Below are 17,699 nucleotides of genomic sequence, written 5' to 3' on the forward strand. Positions count from 1 at the left end.
CATGCCAGTAAAATAAACTAATCAGAGCTCCTTTCTGCTCAAACTCTCTTTGTTGAAATATCTTTTGCTACTTAATTCTACTAGCAAAAAACATTCTACAACATTTGGATAATTAATTGACAGGAATTTTGTATAAGGCAGGCATTTTCTAAGGTTAGAAGGACATGGATATTTCTCAATTCATGTCTTGTCATCAAAGGCTGGGTGGGAGAATTATTTTTTCTCTACTCCCTCACTTACAAAACCTGTCAAAGGGTCTATGATGTGGCTTTTACTTTCTGAATCAAAACATTTTTCTCTGTTTGATTGTTTTCTAAATCAAAGAAATTTCCCAGTGACACTTGCCTCTGTAGAAACTCTTTTACAAGGAATTTTCCAGTTTGAGAGGTCAATAATACTAGCGCTGCATGGGGACTGGAATTTCCCACTCATGGAAAATTTCACATTTCTCAAAAAATAAAGGAATCGGTGCTCCGGAAGCCCTGAGAATCCCGGCTCCATGGCAACACACATGGTGGGCTGCTGAGGAGACAGAAGCCTGGGATCTGGAGGAGCTTTGGAAGTGGGGCTGTCATGGTTCCTAGTCTCCTGACTCCCTGTCAGCTGGAAGACTAGAAGCTCTGGGAACCCCAACTCTACCGCCCTCCAGGCAGGCTGCCAAACGAGCTGGCAAAATACAAGGCAAGTTTCCTTGAGTAAACTGCCTTGTTCCACAGGAATGTGTTGATTTTGATGCATTGTCATTGTCCTGACCATGCTGGGAGAAAGATGAGAGGCAATGGATATAGTTTAATTAAGTCGCAATATTATTCACTTAACACGTGTGGGAATACTTGGCAATAAATTGTACAGTGAAGGTTACCATTATTTCCTTAATTGTTTTCACCTATTTCGGAGGCTGCCATTGGACCTCCCCTTTCCCAATTTGGTCCCAACCAGCTTGTTGCTGGGGCCTCAGCACCCTCTCCTCTTATGAGGTTTAACGGAGGACTGGAAAAAGCAAGAGGGTTGTCTCCTCACAGTACCAGACTTTAGGAAACCTAACCTTCCTTCCCCAGCTTCCTCAGAGGATGCTTTCCATTAAATTTACTTCATCAGAGAACTACATCCCTTCTCTACTAAGTACTTGCAGTTGACACCTGCCACACGTTACTGAGTAAGTTGTGTCACCTTGTCTGAAACTCCTTACCCCACTGGGTTCCTGACCTGCTATGGGGAAGACAAAAGAAAAATAATAAAACTATCCCATCTCAGCAAATTTGGCAGTGTGGGAAAAGTTCCTTTCCAGACCTGAAAGCAAAATGGCTACTAGTATAACATCCACAGCAGATCATGAAAAAAGTGGTCCTACTCTAGTCCCAGGGGTGTTGCTAGCTCATGACTGCAGAGAGAGGGGGCTTCTCTGGAATTGCCTAGGGTATAAATATCCGAACTCCCTCAGGCACCTGGAGGGGCAGTGTCCCTGATCTGGTCCTGCCACTCCCTGTTCCTCCCAGCTCTGTCCAGGTAAATTTCCACCCCACCCCAATTGCAGAGGGGGCCCTTAAAGAAGCAATAACCTCTTTTCTTTCAGCTGACACACTGCATTCAGTTGTAGTGAGCACATTTTCCAACCAAAAAAAGAGGAGGTTAGTTACCTGTAACTGTACGTTCTTCGAGATGTATGGTTCCTATTTGTATTCTACTATGGGTTATACACGCGCACTATGTGCACGGAGCTGGAGAATTTGGAAGTATTGTCTGTCTGGTCCACATATGCACCCTGGCTCACCTCTGTGCCTCCAATGGGACAAAGGGCAGGGCAGACTGACCATCTCTCCAGTTCCTTCTCCACCACAAATCAGAGATTCAAAGCAGAGGGGAAGGAGGGCAGGTAGTGGAATACAGATAGGGACCACACACCTTGAAGAATCTACAGTTACAGGTAAGTAACTTCCTCTTCTTCTTTGAGTGATGGTCCCTATTGTATTCCACTGTGGGTGACTTAAGTAGGAGGAGGGTGTGAGGATGAAGACAGTAGGGCTGAGAGAAGGATAGCTGTTCCAAAGGAGGCATTAGCAGAGGAGTCCTAGACTAGGCCACAATGTCTTGCAAAGACATGAATGTAGCCCTAACTTGGCTACTTTACAGATATCAAGCAGGATACCTCCTGAAGTGACGCCATAGTCTCTGCTTGTGCTCCCGTGGAATGAGGTGTTACTCCATGGGATGGAAGGGAAGGTTCAATAGTTGAGAATAAAGTAAAATGAAGCCAGAGAGCCATTTGGCGCTCCTCTGGGTGGAGACTGCTTGTCCCCTGAGTCTTTCTATTATAGCGACAAATAGTCTCGGGGAGTTCCTGACTGGTCTTGTTCTGTGTAGGTAAAAGGCTAAACAAGGCCCAGTGCTTAATTTTTGCCAGGGCTGAGCCCTGGCACCTCTAAGCTTGGTAGTTCATAGTCCCGGCACCTCTGGATTTGCTGCACCAGTTATGAATGTAAAAATATTGCTTAGAGCCCCAGCACCTCATTCATTACAAATTAAACGCTGACAAGGCCTGACGGACATCAAGGATGTGGAGTCTCTGAGGAAGTATGTAGTTTATGTAAGAACACAGGTAAGTGGATTAATTGGTTCAAGTGAAATTCCAAATCTCTGCCATGGACAGGCCTTTAGAGAAAGGATATAGTCTAAAATGAGAGGGATAGCTGCTTTTTCTGGAAGAATGTTCATTTGATGTGCCCCAGAAGAAAAACAACTCCATTTATCCAGGTAACCTCATCTAGTGGAATCCTTCCTAATATTAGAAAGTATGTTTCATATGGCTGCAGAACATGAGCATTTTAAGGACAATGCTCATCCAAAAACCAAGCCTTGATGTGAAGCAAATGCAGATTGGGTGCTTGGTATTGCCATTCTGCTGGATCGGGAGCTTGGGAAATGATCAGAACTGTGGATGACATGCATCAGAGATTTGGGAACCAAAACTGTCTGGGCCAGTAGGGTGATCAGGATAACTAGATCCTGTTCTGCCGGATTTAGTGTAGAAGTTGTGGCAGGCGCAGTGGCAGAGGAAATGTGTAGTTCAGGTGATGGCGGTGTGCCAGTCTCCAGGATCTAGGGAAGGAATAATGGTCCCTAGTGAGACCATGCGGAATTTCAACTTTACCATAACTTTGCTGAGTCTGCGTAGGTCCAGGATGGACCGAAGCCCGCCCTTGGTCTTGGGGATTAGGTAGTAGCGGGAATAAAAGCCCCTTGAATCTCCCGGAACCTCCTCTATCGCTCCCAAAGCCAGGAGTGATTGGACCTCCTGTAGAAGGAAGTGCTTGTGAGAAGCGTCCCTGAAGAGGGACGGGGAAGGAGGGGGGAAGAGGGGAGAAGCAATTTGGAGGGAGTATCCCCTTTCCATTGTGCACAGGACCCAACGTGTCCTTATGTAGGACCACGCATGGAGAAAATGGGAGAGAAGATCTTGGAAAGGCGGGGAAGGATCCTGAATGAAGACTGGTGCTCCGTCCTCGGGCGCACCTACAAAAGTTCTGCTTAGGCCCTGCCGATGGCTTGGGAGGGCCCTGGCCTGGGCTGGCTTGGTGTCCAGTTTGTTTCCTTTTACCACCTCAGCCGCATCTTCTAAAGAAGTCCTGTCTCGGCCAAGGGGGAGAGTATGACCTCTGAGGCTGTGGTCTGAAGGGCCTTCTCTGCGTTACTGAGGTATGCATTCCCAGAAAGCGCATGTTCCTTCAGACTCTGCAGCCTTGACTCTGTCTTCTCGGAGAATAGGCCCTGGCCGTCAAAGGGCAGGTCCTGGACGGCTTCCTGTAACTGGTGGTAAGCCAGAGATCTACAGCCACAAGATGCGGCGCATGGCTATGCCCAAGGCCAGGGTCCTAGATGCCAAGTCTGCCACATCCAGAGAGGCTTGTAGGGAGTTTCTGGCCACCTTCTTGCCCTCCTCTACTATAGCCCCAAATTCCTCTCTGGACTCCTGTGGAACCAACTCCTTGAATTTCTCCATAGAGTGCCACGAATTATAGTCATATCAGCTCAGGAGTGCCTGCTGGTTGGCCACCCTGAGCTGCAAGCCTCCGTCTGAGTACACCTTGCGCCCAAACAAGTCTAGGCATCTAGCGCCCTTTGATTTAGGCAGCGGGGCCTGCTGACCGTGCCACTCCTCATTGACTGAAGCCACAACAAGGGAGCATGGTTGGGGAGGGGGTGTAGAGGTACTCGTAGTTTTTCAAAGGGAAAAAGTACTTCCTTTCCACCCCCTTGGCCGTAGGTGGAACAGAGGCTGGCAATTGCCAGATTGTCTTGGCATTGGCCTGTATGGTTCGTATGACGGGGAGGGCAACTCTGGACGGTGCCTCTGCAGACAGAATGTCTACCACAGGGTCCTCTACCCCCACTACCTCCTCTACCTGAAGGTTCATATTGCACTCCACTCTGCGGAGCAGTTCCTGGTGGGCATAGAGGTCCATAAGAGGAGGGCCCAAAACCGTAGTCCCCGCCACCGCCTCATCGGGCGAAGACGAGGAAGATATCCCCGGGACTAAGCAATCTTGTGTGAAGTCCTCTTGTGGAGGATCTTGTTGCTCAATGTCCATCAAGCTAGGAGCGTGGGCCTGCACTGGCGCTGGAGCAGTCGCCTCAGAGCCTCACGGGGGGGAGGGGAGGGGGCGCCAAGACACAGTGGCCTCCAGTTCTCGGGGCTCCGAAGAGGAGGAACGGGAAGCCCCCGAACGAGCCCCCTGGGCCTGATGGTATGCCAGGGGGTCCAAAGGGACCACTGTGTGGGTTCGTGGCCCAGGTCCTGGCCTTCTTCTAGCCACTGACCTGTACTGCCCTCGCCCTGATCCTGGGTGTGGAAGTCACCTTGCAAGTGTGACGACACAAAGGCGGAGTGAGATGGCCAAGGCAATGCTGTACGCACCGGTGCCGAGTACCCCGGTGCTGTACGGTGCCATGGTGCCGGGGACCGGTGCCGTGAGGCAGAATGGTACCGAGACGTCGATCGGTGCCTGCGGTTATATGGGTACCGTGAGCCTGATCTGGATCTCAATGGCGAGCTCCAGTGAGATCGGCTTCGGGATCAGCTCCGGGTCGAGTGCCGCTCTGACCGGTACCGGGAGTGGTGCCGGGAGTCCGATCAGTACCGGCTGTAACATGATTCGGATCTCCGTGAGCCAGAATGGTGTCGTGAGTACGACCGGCACCGAGAACGAGAGCGGTGCCGGGACTGCTTGGGATGCCGTGATGGGTGCCAGGAAAAAGATTGGGATCGGGACGGTGGTCGCATGAGGCATGGCTTTCCCTTCGACAGCACTGTCCGTGCTGAAGGTGCTGCTGGCTGCAGAGGAGTCGGCTCTGTGAGCGCGATCAAGTCCTGCGCCGTTGAAAAGGTCTCCGGTGTGGAGAGTAGTCTCAGCTCCACCATGGTGTGCCCCGGGGAGCTTACATGCACCGGACTCGACGGCCCTTACGGTACCGGAGTCGACGGTGCAGGAGCCAATATTTTTCCTATGCAATGGATGTGGCTCCAACTGCGGTGCAGGAATGTTGGTGCGACAGCCGCCACCATAACAAGAAGTGGCCGGCACCTGCTTGGGCTGCTTCTTCTTCTGGCTCAGAGATAGAGACCTGTGCCATAGTGGTGGAGGTGTCGGGGAGATCTGGCGCCACGAGTCTTTGGTAGAGTCCGAACACAGTGCCGGACTAGTTGGTGCCACAGGGGCACTCCGCACCAAGGGCGACGGTGCTGAGTCTCAGCGTGCGGAGGAAGGGACCGGGCTAAGTGCCGCCTCCATAAGAAGCTGCTTCAGTCTAAAGTCCCGCTCCTTCCTGGTCCTCGGCTTGAAGGCTTTGCACATGTGGCACTTGTCTGCTTGGTGGGATTCCCCCAGACATCTTAGGCAAGAGTCGAGGGGGTCTCCCGTTGGCACTGGCCTCTGGCAAGCCGAGCAGGGTTTGAAGTCCGGAGATCCAGGCATGGACCTAGGTATCGGGATAGTGGAGAGGGGAGAAGACCCCGTTCCCCCCCACTAATTAAACTAACTCTAACTATACTAAGTAATTCACAACTATTAACAACTATAACCAACTATTAACAACTAATCAGAAACTATTTACAGGTACTAAAGCGAATGCTAGGGAGTGTGGAGATCAGCTAAGCTGCGCTCCACAGTTCCATTGACAGTCACGGGCGGTAAGAAGAAACTGAGGGGGCGCTGGGTCAGCCGGGGCATATATCCGGCGCCATAAAGGCGCCACTCCAGGGGGCGCCTCAGCCGACCGACCGAGTGTTGCTAGGGTAAAAATCTTCCGATGATCATGCACGCGACACGTGCACACCTAATTGGAATCGATATGAGCAAGCACTCGAAGAAGAACATTTTGTTTGAAAACTTCTGACCATCTCTAGTCAAAACTTCATATATATAAACAAGAATATTTTAAAATACATTAACATACCTCCTCTTTGGACAGATTTATGTGCTAGTGGCTCTAGAAATGAAAGATAGCTGGAAAAAGAGATTCCTTAAAGAAACAAGTAATTTTTGGATAGCACCATAAAAGTGTGTCAGGTGTTTAAATATATATTTAAAGATTTTTCCAAGAGAAAAATTCAAAATATCCTAATTTCACTGCTGTGTATTCCAGAAATTCTAGAGACTCAGAGTGGGATACTATAATAATTTAGTTACCCTATAGGTTCTTTTAAAGAATTTTTACCTTTTCTCTATTACCTCCAAGAAAGAGACCTAAAATTCAGGCTTTTGCTTGTGCTGCAAAGGACAGAGGATTTTGTCTTTTGGGGGTTTTTTTAATGACCCAAGAGAAAATGTTCAGAGAATGAATGTTCTAGCTTCTGGATATACATTTAGGTCATAGTTGTTTCAAAAAACAACTTAAAAAAAATCAGTCAAGGATCTACAAAAATGATTGCAAGTGATACAGTGGGAGACAAGCAGTCTTCTGAATTTCATAGTCTGATACAATGTTTAATTTGTGCCAGGAATTGTCAGAGCTAAGCCACCCTAGGCTTGGCAGTTCATAGCCCCGGCACCTCTGGGCTTACCGCATCCGTTATGAAAGTCAAAAATTGCTTGAGCCCTGGCACCTCTTTCACTACAAATTAAGCACTGGTCTGATAGGGTTATTTCCTGATCCTAACAAAATACACTGGGTCAAATACAGCCATGATATAAGCAAGTATGACATCACTAATTAAGCAGCAAGAACTTGCAGCCTCTTATGGGGCTGAATTTGGTCTATTATTATACTATTCGTGCCAACAGTTTAAATACATTAAATGAATGAAACACAAAGTGCATCAATAAGATGAACATGTGAGTAATATTACAATTCAAGATAGTGTAGTTGTAAGTCATACCAGAAACTAATTTCTCTCTCTACTTGTGCCAAGTTAACTTTGGATTTTTTTTTACTCCTGCATTAAAAACTCTAAAATTGCAAAAATCTAACACATTTTCAAGCAAAGTTAAAAAATTTTAAAAAACAAACACTGCTTACATTGTATTCCTTTATTTTCATAGCATCCTGTTCTTTTTGATCTTCTAGCTTCTTCTTTTCTTCTTTCATTTTTTCAGATTCTGTTTGCCAACTTTCTTTTTCACTAAAATATATATATATTAATTTAAATAAAAATAGTTCAATGTTTTCATTCAGAAATATTAAATATTGTAAAGTTTTTTCAAAACTGTTTGTAAATCATGTTACCATTTATAATCTTATTAACTGAAATCTGCTATTTTAACATTAACACATTTTTTAATTTTTTTTAAACACGTTTAGAAAACTCAAAATTAACTTTACTATTAAAAGTTGGAACTGTGTTTTATAGTCTGTGTTGAAGAATGCATACTTATCTAAATTTGAAAACATGTTATTAAGAGAAACATTCCATTAAACTTGAACACGTGACGTATGCGATACTTCTTGCCCAGATCTCCCTCTTGTGAAAAAGGAGATTCAGAAAGGATGCCAGCCTTATTGCCAGACTGTTACCCTGTTATGATCGGGTAAGGGAATTCTGGTGTGTTTTCCTTCTGAAGTCTATTAGATCAGCAGATTTGAAAAGATATTTGAAGTTGCTCCCAAAGATTGCAAGGCTTGTCTACATGGCCCTGCAGTGTGGACTGCCAGAGGGTGAACTGCAGTGCGCATGACAGTGTTGCTCTGTAAGTGTCCCATGTAGACCCTGCTAGAGTGAACTAAAAGGTACCAATTTCACATTAACACAATCCCATTCAAAAGATACCTATTCACGCTAGCAGTTATCAAACAACACTTTAGTGGGCGCTGCAACTCACTTTACTGGGCCCTGTAGTCTGCACTGTGGGGCCAAGCCCCCCCATCAGTGAGGAAAGTGTGGCCTGTCGGGACTCAATAATGAAGAGACTGACCTATCCTTGGGGAGGTTCTCCCATACAAGTTTCATCTGGTTTGGGGAGATGAGGAGGCTCCGATAAGCAGTCCAGACTCTAAAATTTTTCCCTGGTCAGAGTGAGGTTCTGTGGGCTGGGAGCAGTTGTGGCAGAGCTCCTCCTCTTTGGCTCCCAAGTGGATCTCCTCACAGACAAACTACATCTACTTCTTAGCTTCCACCACGGTAGGGATAAAGGGCAAAAAGCAGAGAATAAATTTGACAGTGGTTCTATTTGGGATGCAGAGGCAAGGAAGCAAAGATTCCAGAAGGGGTGGCAACTTTCTACTCACTGCTCCTTCAAAAAAGCTTTTACACATTCAATGATCTTGTCAGTAATTTTGTGATGATATAGAGTTTCTTTGCAAGATGTCAATTAATCAACCGCAAAACATTTTGTGGAAATATCTTGGGTTCAGCAAACTTTCATTGAATCACAGTCAGGTTTCCTGGCAAGCTGCTGGGTAGCTCAGGCTTCCAGGATCTGCAGCAGCTGTGCCATACAGAATGCCCAAAGGCTCAAGGCACCATGCCTTCCTGGGTCTACATACCCAAGGCAGTCCTGTCATACAAATTGGAAGCTCTGTAATAGTGGAGCGTCCTCAGAGTTATGGACCCTAGAAGGCAAGGGTCCTTGGCTCCACCATGCAGACTGCCCCAGAACTGGAGACCCTGGACTTCTAATACCTGCAGCTCCAGAGTCCCTGCTGTGGTCTTGGGAACCTTAAAGATTTGGGAGGCTCATGAAGCAGGGCAGCCCTGGGTGCACTAGCTCAAACCAGGGCTCTCAAGATTTTCCAGGTCTCTGTTATACAGCAGAGTGCCTGGAAACTTTGGAAGCTGTGGAGCCCCAGCTTGGCCCAGGGCTCTCAGGGCTTCTAGGCTGCCTGCTTCATGGCAGGTGACTCCCCTGACCAAGAGACACTCCCAAGGCTGCCTCTAATTCCTTCTGGGGGATGTGGGGGAAGTTCAGGTAGTGCCTTGCAAGCAGGGGAGCCAGCTGCTCTGTTTCGCTTCAGGAAAATCTAAATAAAATGGATACTTTTTTTCCTGAAACAAAAACTTATAATTTCTTTTTCATGAAAATTTAGAAATGTCCTGTTTTTGTTCCAAAATGGAATAAACACTTTCAAAATTTCAGAATTTTCAGTGGAACAGAAATTCCAAGTTTTGACCAGCTGTACTTGAATGCATCAGGGAAGGTGGGAGCACTCAATCACTATTTTATTTGCTTGGCTGGAGGTAGAGAATCTAGTACATAGGCAGAAGGGGTGTGGCCAAACCTCGAGGCCCCATGCGTAAGACTATCTGCCTCTTGTACTTGCAGGAATAGAAGCGCAACCCAAATGTCACAGACTGACACAAAAACAGGATCCAGAAACTGCTAGTCAAGTTAGTCAACAAACATAAATCTCCAGAAATCAAAGGAAGCTCTTTTGTCTCAGAAGCTGCCCAAGTGAGCCTCCAGGCCTAATTCAATAGTGAAATATCAATCTGGGCAGCCCTCAGAACCTAGAATCCAAATTAGAAGACTCGTGTACTTGCTTGTATCTAAATAATTTCTGCCTTAACCCTCCGGTGGGAAAGATGCATTCTGTGGTAATCAGAAGCAGTCATCACTCGAAGAAGGAGAGGAATTGTCCTAGGAACTGGCACTACATGAAGGGCCAAAGACACCCCTGGAGCTGACATCTCCAATCTGCACTTGTGATCCCTGGATCCACAGCAATGTTTCCTTTTCCTCCTTTGTAATAACACAGGGTCCCTCAGCTCAAGATTCCCTCTGAGCTCCAATTATTCCTACTCTTATGTCTGAAAGCAGAGAAGAGTGGAAGTGAGGCTTCCACAAATGTCAGGTACAAATGAGTTCCCGGATGCAGATTCAAGAGAAGCTTGACAGGATCGCAGTTTGCAGATTTCCCTGGTGCTTAAATGATCTCTGTCACTATGAAAATTGTACAGGCTAGTTCTTGCCACAAAGCAGGCAACAAAATGTGAGCGCGACAGTGCTTTTCTAAAAGGTTTTTGAAGCACAGCAGCACCATGGGGAATATACAGAGGCAACCTAAAAGAAGAATGATTATTTCACACAAATATCCATGATGCTAATAGAAATAACAACTTGAACACAGTGGGGAAATTATTAATATTTTCTCCTATTTAAAATATTTGAAACACTTTGAAAGTTTAAGGTTTTAACAGCCCGACCATCTCAAAAGGAAGACCCCAAAGGATTTGTACCTTTGATATTCCTTATATAGCAAGCCTTGTTGATGGCGAATTACTGCAAATTTTCGCTTATATTCTTCTACTGCTTCTTCTAATTTCTTAAGTAACTGTTCTTTATTTTCTAGTTCCTAATGATCATTTTCAAAATAAAAATTAATGATATAATTAACAATGTATGCTTCAAATCTGAAAGTATTCATCAAAGCCATGGTCATTCAATAGTATTCTCTAGCATAGACCTTTGCGCCACTGAAATCAACATACTGAAGAAACAGAGCTTGTGTCTTTATGCTAAAACAACATATCAAAACAGTCTAAAAAAAGTAATGTTTAAATATTTGTAAGTAATAAATTAACAAATAATAAATAATTTTACAGATCACAGACCAAAAAGAGTTGAGAATTACTTGACATTTTGGATTTGTCCACACAGACTACTAATGAAACTGCACACCTGGAAAGTGTTAAGCATTCCTCACACTGCCAAATGCATTCATACTTCATAACTATACAATATAAAAAATCTTTCTGATACAAGCAAGCTGACTGGGGTAATGATAGGCACACATCTTACTAGTTATGTTTAGTGTGCTTGTTTTTTAAGTTCCCATCCCTCCATTTATCACCTTATCTTTCCCTTCATCCCAGCAATCAACAGTTTTAATTCAAGCATATTTAAGCCCTTCTCAACATTCAGACCATTCCCTCCACACAAATGAGCAACTAACTCACGAGACATAAAAGTAGTAAACATAAGACTACAAGGAGCTTTGCACAGAAGAAGTGTGTGGCAAAGAAGGAGAGAATTCAACGAGAATAGGTGCACAGATCTGCAGACCAGCATTCAGTTTTAAAACAAAACAAACAAAAAATAACAGATTTATTTTAAACAATGTAACTCTTACATATTAACTTTTGTGTATTTCCTCATAAATGCCCAATCTAGAAGAAGAATAATTACAGGTTTCTAAAACAAATGCAAAAGCTACAAAGGCTATAACTTTTTCATGGCAGAACATACAAATATTTTCAGTACTTATATATTTCTTCCAGCTAAATGTACTCTGGCAACTTTCTGGGGAAAAACATCTTCTAATATAATCTTGATAAAATTACATTTATGGCATTCTGGTAATGAAGAAATTGACCCATAGCAAGCAAAGGAAGTGGCTTTCTTTATAAATTCATAGAAAAGGCCAACTTCCCACTGGCTAAATTAGGAAGATTATACCCCTCACCATTTACTTTATGCTTGAATATGGTCTCCTAACCTTCCATACTATATAAAACTGGCATAGGAACTTAGATGAGAAGAACAATAGAATAGACATACTTTGTCAATTGTCCTCTGGCTTTACAAACATTAGACTTTAGGTAAAAATGTAAAAACTGTCCACTCCCTTCCATACATATTTTTCTCCCAAGTGTATTGTATAAAAGTCTGTTTGTGATGCTGGGAATGTATAATTGTTTAATAAACTCTCTAACATAACTCACAAAGCACATCAGGCTTAGGAGCTCAAAAATGAAAAATTCGAGTACCTCAAGCTGTCCAGGAGGAGGAGCCAATGCATAGTGAGTTTTCTTCCAGACATACTGAAATATTCCTGATTTTTGGGATCTTTAAATTGCATTTGATGACTACACTGCATATGAAACAATGCAATTCTAGGCAAGAAGTCTTCTTTGTCTTGTTGGGTATGGGACAGGAAAGAGGGATTGGCTCTTCCCTGCAGATTGCTTTGGTGGGGTTAGAAATAAAATAATCTCTAGCCCAGAGATGTCATACAAGGAAGGCTCAAGCAACTATATTCTATTACAACAATACACGTTACAGTTTTTAGGAGACTCCCCAGTTTCCACATATGATATAACAACAGATTTGGAAGGATTTACAAATACCCCTGGTGTGCAGGTTTAAATTAGTTACCTGTAAAAGATGTATTAAATATCCATTCTGAGAATTAACTATATGAGCACTTGAAGGAGTCATCCCTTCTGGATGGTTTACTGCTCTGAATACTATATTGGCACCTTCCGATTGACGTAACAAACAAACTTCCTCTTTAAGTTGTGCAATCTAAAGAAAATAAATAAAGAGAATAGAAGCAGTAAGACGAAACTCCTATTATTCAGCCAAAAAATATGGATACAAAATGTAGAGGTGTCCAGACTCACACTGTTTTGAATTATAAACATCTCATAATTTAGGTAGTCCCAATTATTTTTTTAATGTTTTAAAGTACATTTTTCTATTTTTAAAATTACAATTCCACAAAAATATTAAATACAATACTTTGAGTCAAATGGCTACAAATAATCAAGCATCCAGAGCAGGCTCACACAGCTGCTGATCCATCTCAATTTTACTTTAGTTGTTCAAGCATATAATTTGTAGGTTATTTTTCCTTTCTTTTTACCTGCAAACATTCATATGGAGACTGAGCTAAGCCTCAATGTCCAAAACTGCATGGCTCAGATGGCTATCCAGCACATTTATTCTAAATTTACCATGTCTTTCTTCTTTAAACCCTTCAAAGAGTTTTGGTTGACAACAATCTCTAACTACAATGCCCCAGAAAATACTGTTCTGTAATGCTAAAAATACAGTAACTCCTCACTTAACGTTGTAGTTATGTTCCTGAAAAATGTGACTTTAAGTGAAACGATGTTAAGCAAATCCAATTTCCCCATAAGAATTAATGTAAATAATGTCATGAGTTATTACCTCTCCTCTGCAAACACCAGGGGTGGGGGGCTCAACCGTCAGCCTGCCCACTCCACCCTTTCCCCCAAGCCTCCAACCTTAACCCGTCTTTTCTTCCCCCCCCCATCTCCTCCCCCTTTACTTCGCATGCTGCATCCTGGCTCCTCCCCCCTCCCGCCTGCCTCCAAAACACAGCAAGCCAGCTGATTGCCACCATGGGAGGCAGGGATAGCTCAGTGGTTTGAGCATTGGCCTGCTAAACCCAGGGTTGTGAGTTCAATCCTTGAGGGGGCCACTTAGGGATCTGGGGCAAAAATTGGTCCTGCTAGTGAAGGCAAGGGGCTGAACTCGATGACCTTTCAAGGTCCCTTCCAGTTCTAGGAGATTGGTATATCTCCAATTATTACCTTTAGGGGAGGGAGGGAGGAGGCGCATCGAGTCCTCGCTCCTCCCTAGGGCAATTAGCTGGATTGCCACGTTTGCAAGGCGGGGAGGGCAGAGGAGCAAGGACTTGGCGCAGGCTCCCTCCCCCTCCCCCCTGCCTGGGGCAATCAGCTGACTTGCCGCATTTGGGAGGCAGGGGAGGAAGGGGGAGCCTGTGCGCAGAGTCCTTGCTCCTCCCCGCTCTCTCCTGCCTCCAAAACGCTGCAAGCCAGCTGATTGGTGCGGGCAGGAGGCAGGGGGAGGAGAGAGGACTTGACGCGCCTCCTCCCTCCCTTCCTCCCCTGCCTCCCATGGCGGCACTGATCCATGGGGTCTGCCAGCGGGCGGAAGGTGCTGGGAGTGGAGGGGTGTAGGGAGGCTGCCAGCTGTGGAGAAAGCAGGCAGCCAAACAACGTAAGAGTGGAGCATTGCACAACTTTAAATGAGTATTTTCCCTAATTGATCAGCAACGTAACAACAAAACGTTAAGCAGGACGACTAAGTGAAGAGTTACTGTACTAGGAAGTCATACTGGATAACACAGCTGTCTTAAAGGGTTCATATAGAGAGAGTATGCTTTTTATAAAGATGTCAGTTTGAAGATACGTTTAATATTAATATGTTATACCTTTTGGGATACATAATATAAACATTTGGAAGCATTCACAGTTGAGCTAAAATCACCAGGTATTATTTCAGTGGCAAAAAGGGAAAACATTTTAAAATCAATTTATTCATTGAATCCCCATTAGCCTTGCTATTTGAGTATCTCACATATGTAAGAAGTATAAAATGATTATTGCTCATTTTAAGAAAAATGAAACAAAAATGTTTTTGCAACTCACATTTAGCACAGCTTTCCCCAACACCTCACCTAGTAGACACAACTCTATGATGGGGCATTAGGTATTAGGATTTTTGTAAGTATGGAATAACATTTGGATTATTTGGATTTTAACTCAGTGAGAACAAAAACATAGATTATAATCCATAAATATAGTAACAAGTATGTATGATTGTATCTCGTCAATTATATCTGCAGGTTTTACATATTTTCAAAATGTGTAAATAAAAAATAAAAATGTGTGAGTTACACTAAAAAAACTGACAGCAATATCTAGTATTTACAACAATTTTAATACAAAATATTAAGTGTATTTTGTTCTATGTTATCCATGGAGCCAGCAAATTATTCTATATTTTCACTGTAGAAGAAATTAGAATATATACCTTTACATTAGCATTTGCTAACTGGTTAGAGAAATTTGTTGCCTCTTTTCGAGATCCTTTTAGCTCCTGCCTCAATTCTTCATTTCGCCCCGTAAGCTGGTCAACTTGAGCTTTCAAATGCAAATTGGCATCAAATATTCCTTCTGCATTCTTTGATTCGATTGCCTATCACATTAAGAATTAATTTAGTAAACAGAAAAACAAAAAACAAACAAAAGAACTCAAATACTTCTCCATATTTCCCAATAAACTGGAGCTTTCCAGTGTGGATAAGTGGGGCTCAAAATTGCAACCACTGTGACAGAGAGAGTACAGGGACTAATACCATCAAACCATCATAAGGGGGAAGTGACAGACAAAAGTAGGCAAAGCCATAACTCAACCCCAACCTCGTGTCAGCTAGCAGAACTGGCTGGCTGTGCTGAGGGGAGTTCCTACAACCCAAAATGAGCATCACCAGTGCAATCCCACCAGTAAACCTAGGGAAGCATTCTGCTTTAGGTAGCCATGACTGTGAGCTTGGTGCAGATCTAGCTGCTAAGTGATTAAGAAAACTAAATCTAACAGTACACTTTCAGCATGAACATCATGTCTCAAGCTAATATTTCAGTGATCTGATTCTCTACCATGATAACTCAAAGTAGATTATTACTTTTTAAAAGTCATATATTTAATACAATACTATAATCTGCTTTTATGTAAAATACTATATTCTAATATACTAAATCCATATTTAAAGTATTCTGCAAGGCTTTGAAGACTGACTATTCCGTCAAGATGAATTTTACTCTCAAGTGTCAATTTGATTTGTGTTTTTAAGATTTTAGGGTGTATTTTGAACATATAACAGCTAATGTTCAACACTGAAGCAGTCAAAACAAAGAGAACTCTATAAATAACGTCTACCAAGCCAAATAATTCAAATGAAAGAAGGCTTACATTTACTAATCGCTCCAGACTAGGGATCATTAAGGCTGTTTCTCCTCCTTTCACACTAGGATCCTTCTGCATTTCCTTGACAGCTTGTAATATCTCTTTCATTCCTTGCTCAAGCTGCTTGTTTTCTTCTGATAATTCTTTTACTGCAATACAATAATGTATATTTCTAAAATATACCTCTACCCCGATATAACGCAACCCAATATAACATGAATTCGGATATAACGCGGTAAAGCAGCGCTCTGTGGGAGTGGGGCTGCGCGCACCAGCGGATCAAAGCAAGTTTGATATAATGTGGTTTCACCTATAACACAGTAAGATTTTTTGGCTCCTGAGGACAGCATTATATCAGGGTAGAGGTGTATATTTCTAAAATATTTTAAAATACTCTGGAAAAATACAAGTTCATCTCGGTTTCTGTTAGTCTGATATACAATAAAAATGGCTTATCTTATTCAAGGAAATACCCACACACTTACAGAGTTCAGAGACTTCAGATTTCTATGCACAAGTAGTAAATGCATCATTCTGACTCCCCAACCCCTTGTTTACTAATGATCTAATCCAGCAAAGCACATAAGCACATGCCTAACTTTAAGCAAGTGGGTTGTACCACTGTCTTCAATGGGACATTCATGGGTTTAAAGTTAGGCATGTGCTTAAGTGCTGTGCTGGATTGGATCTAAGCAACTTGTTATTTTAATACCATATATTAAAATAAATAAAATGTGTTCCATATAGTGCCACTGATGTAAACCTTTAAGTTTAAAATCAGAAATATTTACCACACAACAGAAACTCTTTTAAAGAAGATATACGAAAGTTTAAAGTATTTATTGAAGTTCTAAAGAAATAAGAGACTTGGTAAATTAAATTTCATTGTCATCATTTTGTAGCTTATCAGGAACAACCCTCAATCTACATTTCAGAGTTTAAAGGTATTAGGTCATACAAGCCTCTCTCTCTCTATATATATATACCCTCTCTGTGTGTGTGTGTGTGTATATATATATATTTACACACACACAGTGCCGTTCATGCATTCTGAAAAACATCAGCTGAAAAACACCTCTACCCCGATATTACATGACCCGCTATAAGACGAATTCAGATATAACGCAGTAAAGCAGTGCTCCAGAGGGGCGGGGCTGCGCACTCCAGCGGATCAAAGCAAGTTTGATATAATGCGGTTTCACCTATAACGCGGTAAGCTTTTTTGGCTCCTGAGGACAGCGTTATATCGGGGTAGAGGTGTAAACTGTAAACTTAAAATATTAAAGGAAAAATTAGATTTGCAAGCATAACAAAATAAAGCAGGATAATATTAGCCCTCTAAAAATTATACATAAAAATCTGACTACCAGCAGCTATTTATAAATTTAATCATGGCCTATACTAACAAAGAATTACAGCTTACATTTGGATTGAAATTTGGCTACCGCAGTCCTGTTCCGTTCCAAATCTCTCTCTCTCTCATTTAATTCTTTTGCAAGGTATTCATTCTACCAGCAAAAGAGAAAGAAAGAAAAAAAGAAAGAAAGAAACAATCTTAAAAACTGGATTCTCAAGACATAAGATTTAGAGTCTTTTAGTACTAGAATATTTAAGAGCATACAATTGAGTAATGGCTGTTAAATAAAACTAGATTCCTGAAGAAATATTAAAATCATACATAGCTGACAGTACAATTATATTATAAGAAAACAGTAAAAGAAACAGTGTCATCTGCACAAAACCAGTAAAAGA

At 42.8% G+C, this 17,699-nt stretch overlaps 1 protein-coding gene across 1 annotated transcript in view; it reads right to left on the reverse strand.

Moving 5' to 3' along the window:
* CEP290 (centrosomal protein 290) overlaps window positions 1-17,699 on the reverse strand; it is a 101,255-nt gene that overhangs the window by 45,664 nt on the left and 37,892 nt on the right. Inside the window, exons 21-26 of the mRNA XM_044980233.1 lie at window positions 17,371-17,455; window positions 15,954-16,096; window positions 15,015-15,179; window positions 12,585-12,734; window positions 10,667-10,782; window positions 7,513-7,615 (exon numbers count right to left, since the gene is read on the reverse strand). Coding sequence (XP_044836168.1) covers window positions 7,513-7,615; window positions 10,667-10,782; window positions 12,585-12,734; window positions 15,015-15,179; window positions 15,954-16,096; window positions 17,371-17,455 — 762 coding nt within the window. The remainder of the gene's footprint in view (window positions 1-7,512; window positions 7,616-10,666; window positions 10,783-12,584; window positions 12,735-15,014; window positions 15,180-15,953; window positions 16,097-17,370; window positions 17,456-17,699) is intronic.

This window comes from Mauremys mutica, chromosome 1, assembly GCF_020497125.1.
Source record: "Mauremys mutica isolate MM-2020 ecotype Southern chromosome 1, ASM2049712v1, whole genome shotgun sequence".
Taxonomy (NCBI): domain Eukaryota; kingdom Metazoa; phylum Chordata; order Testudines; family Geoemydidae; genus Mauremys; species Mauremys mutica.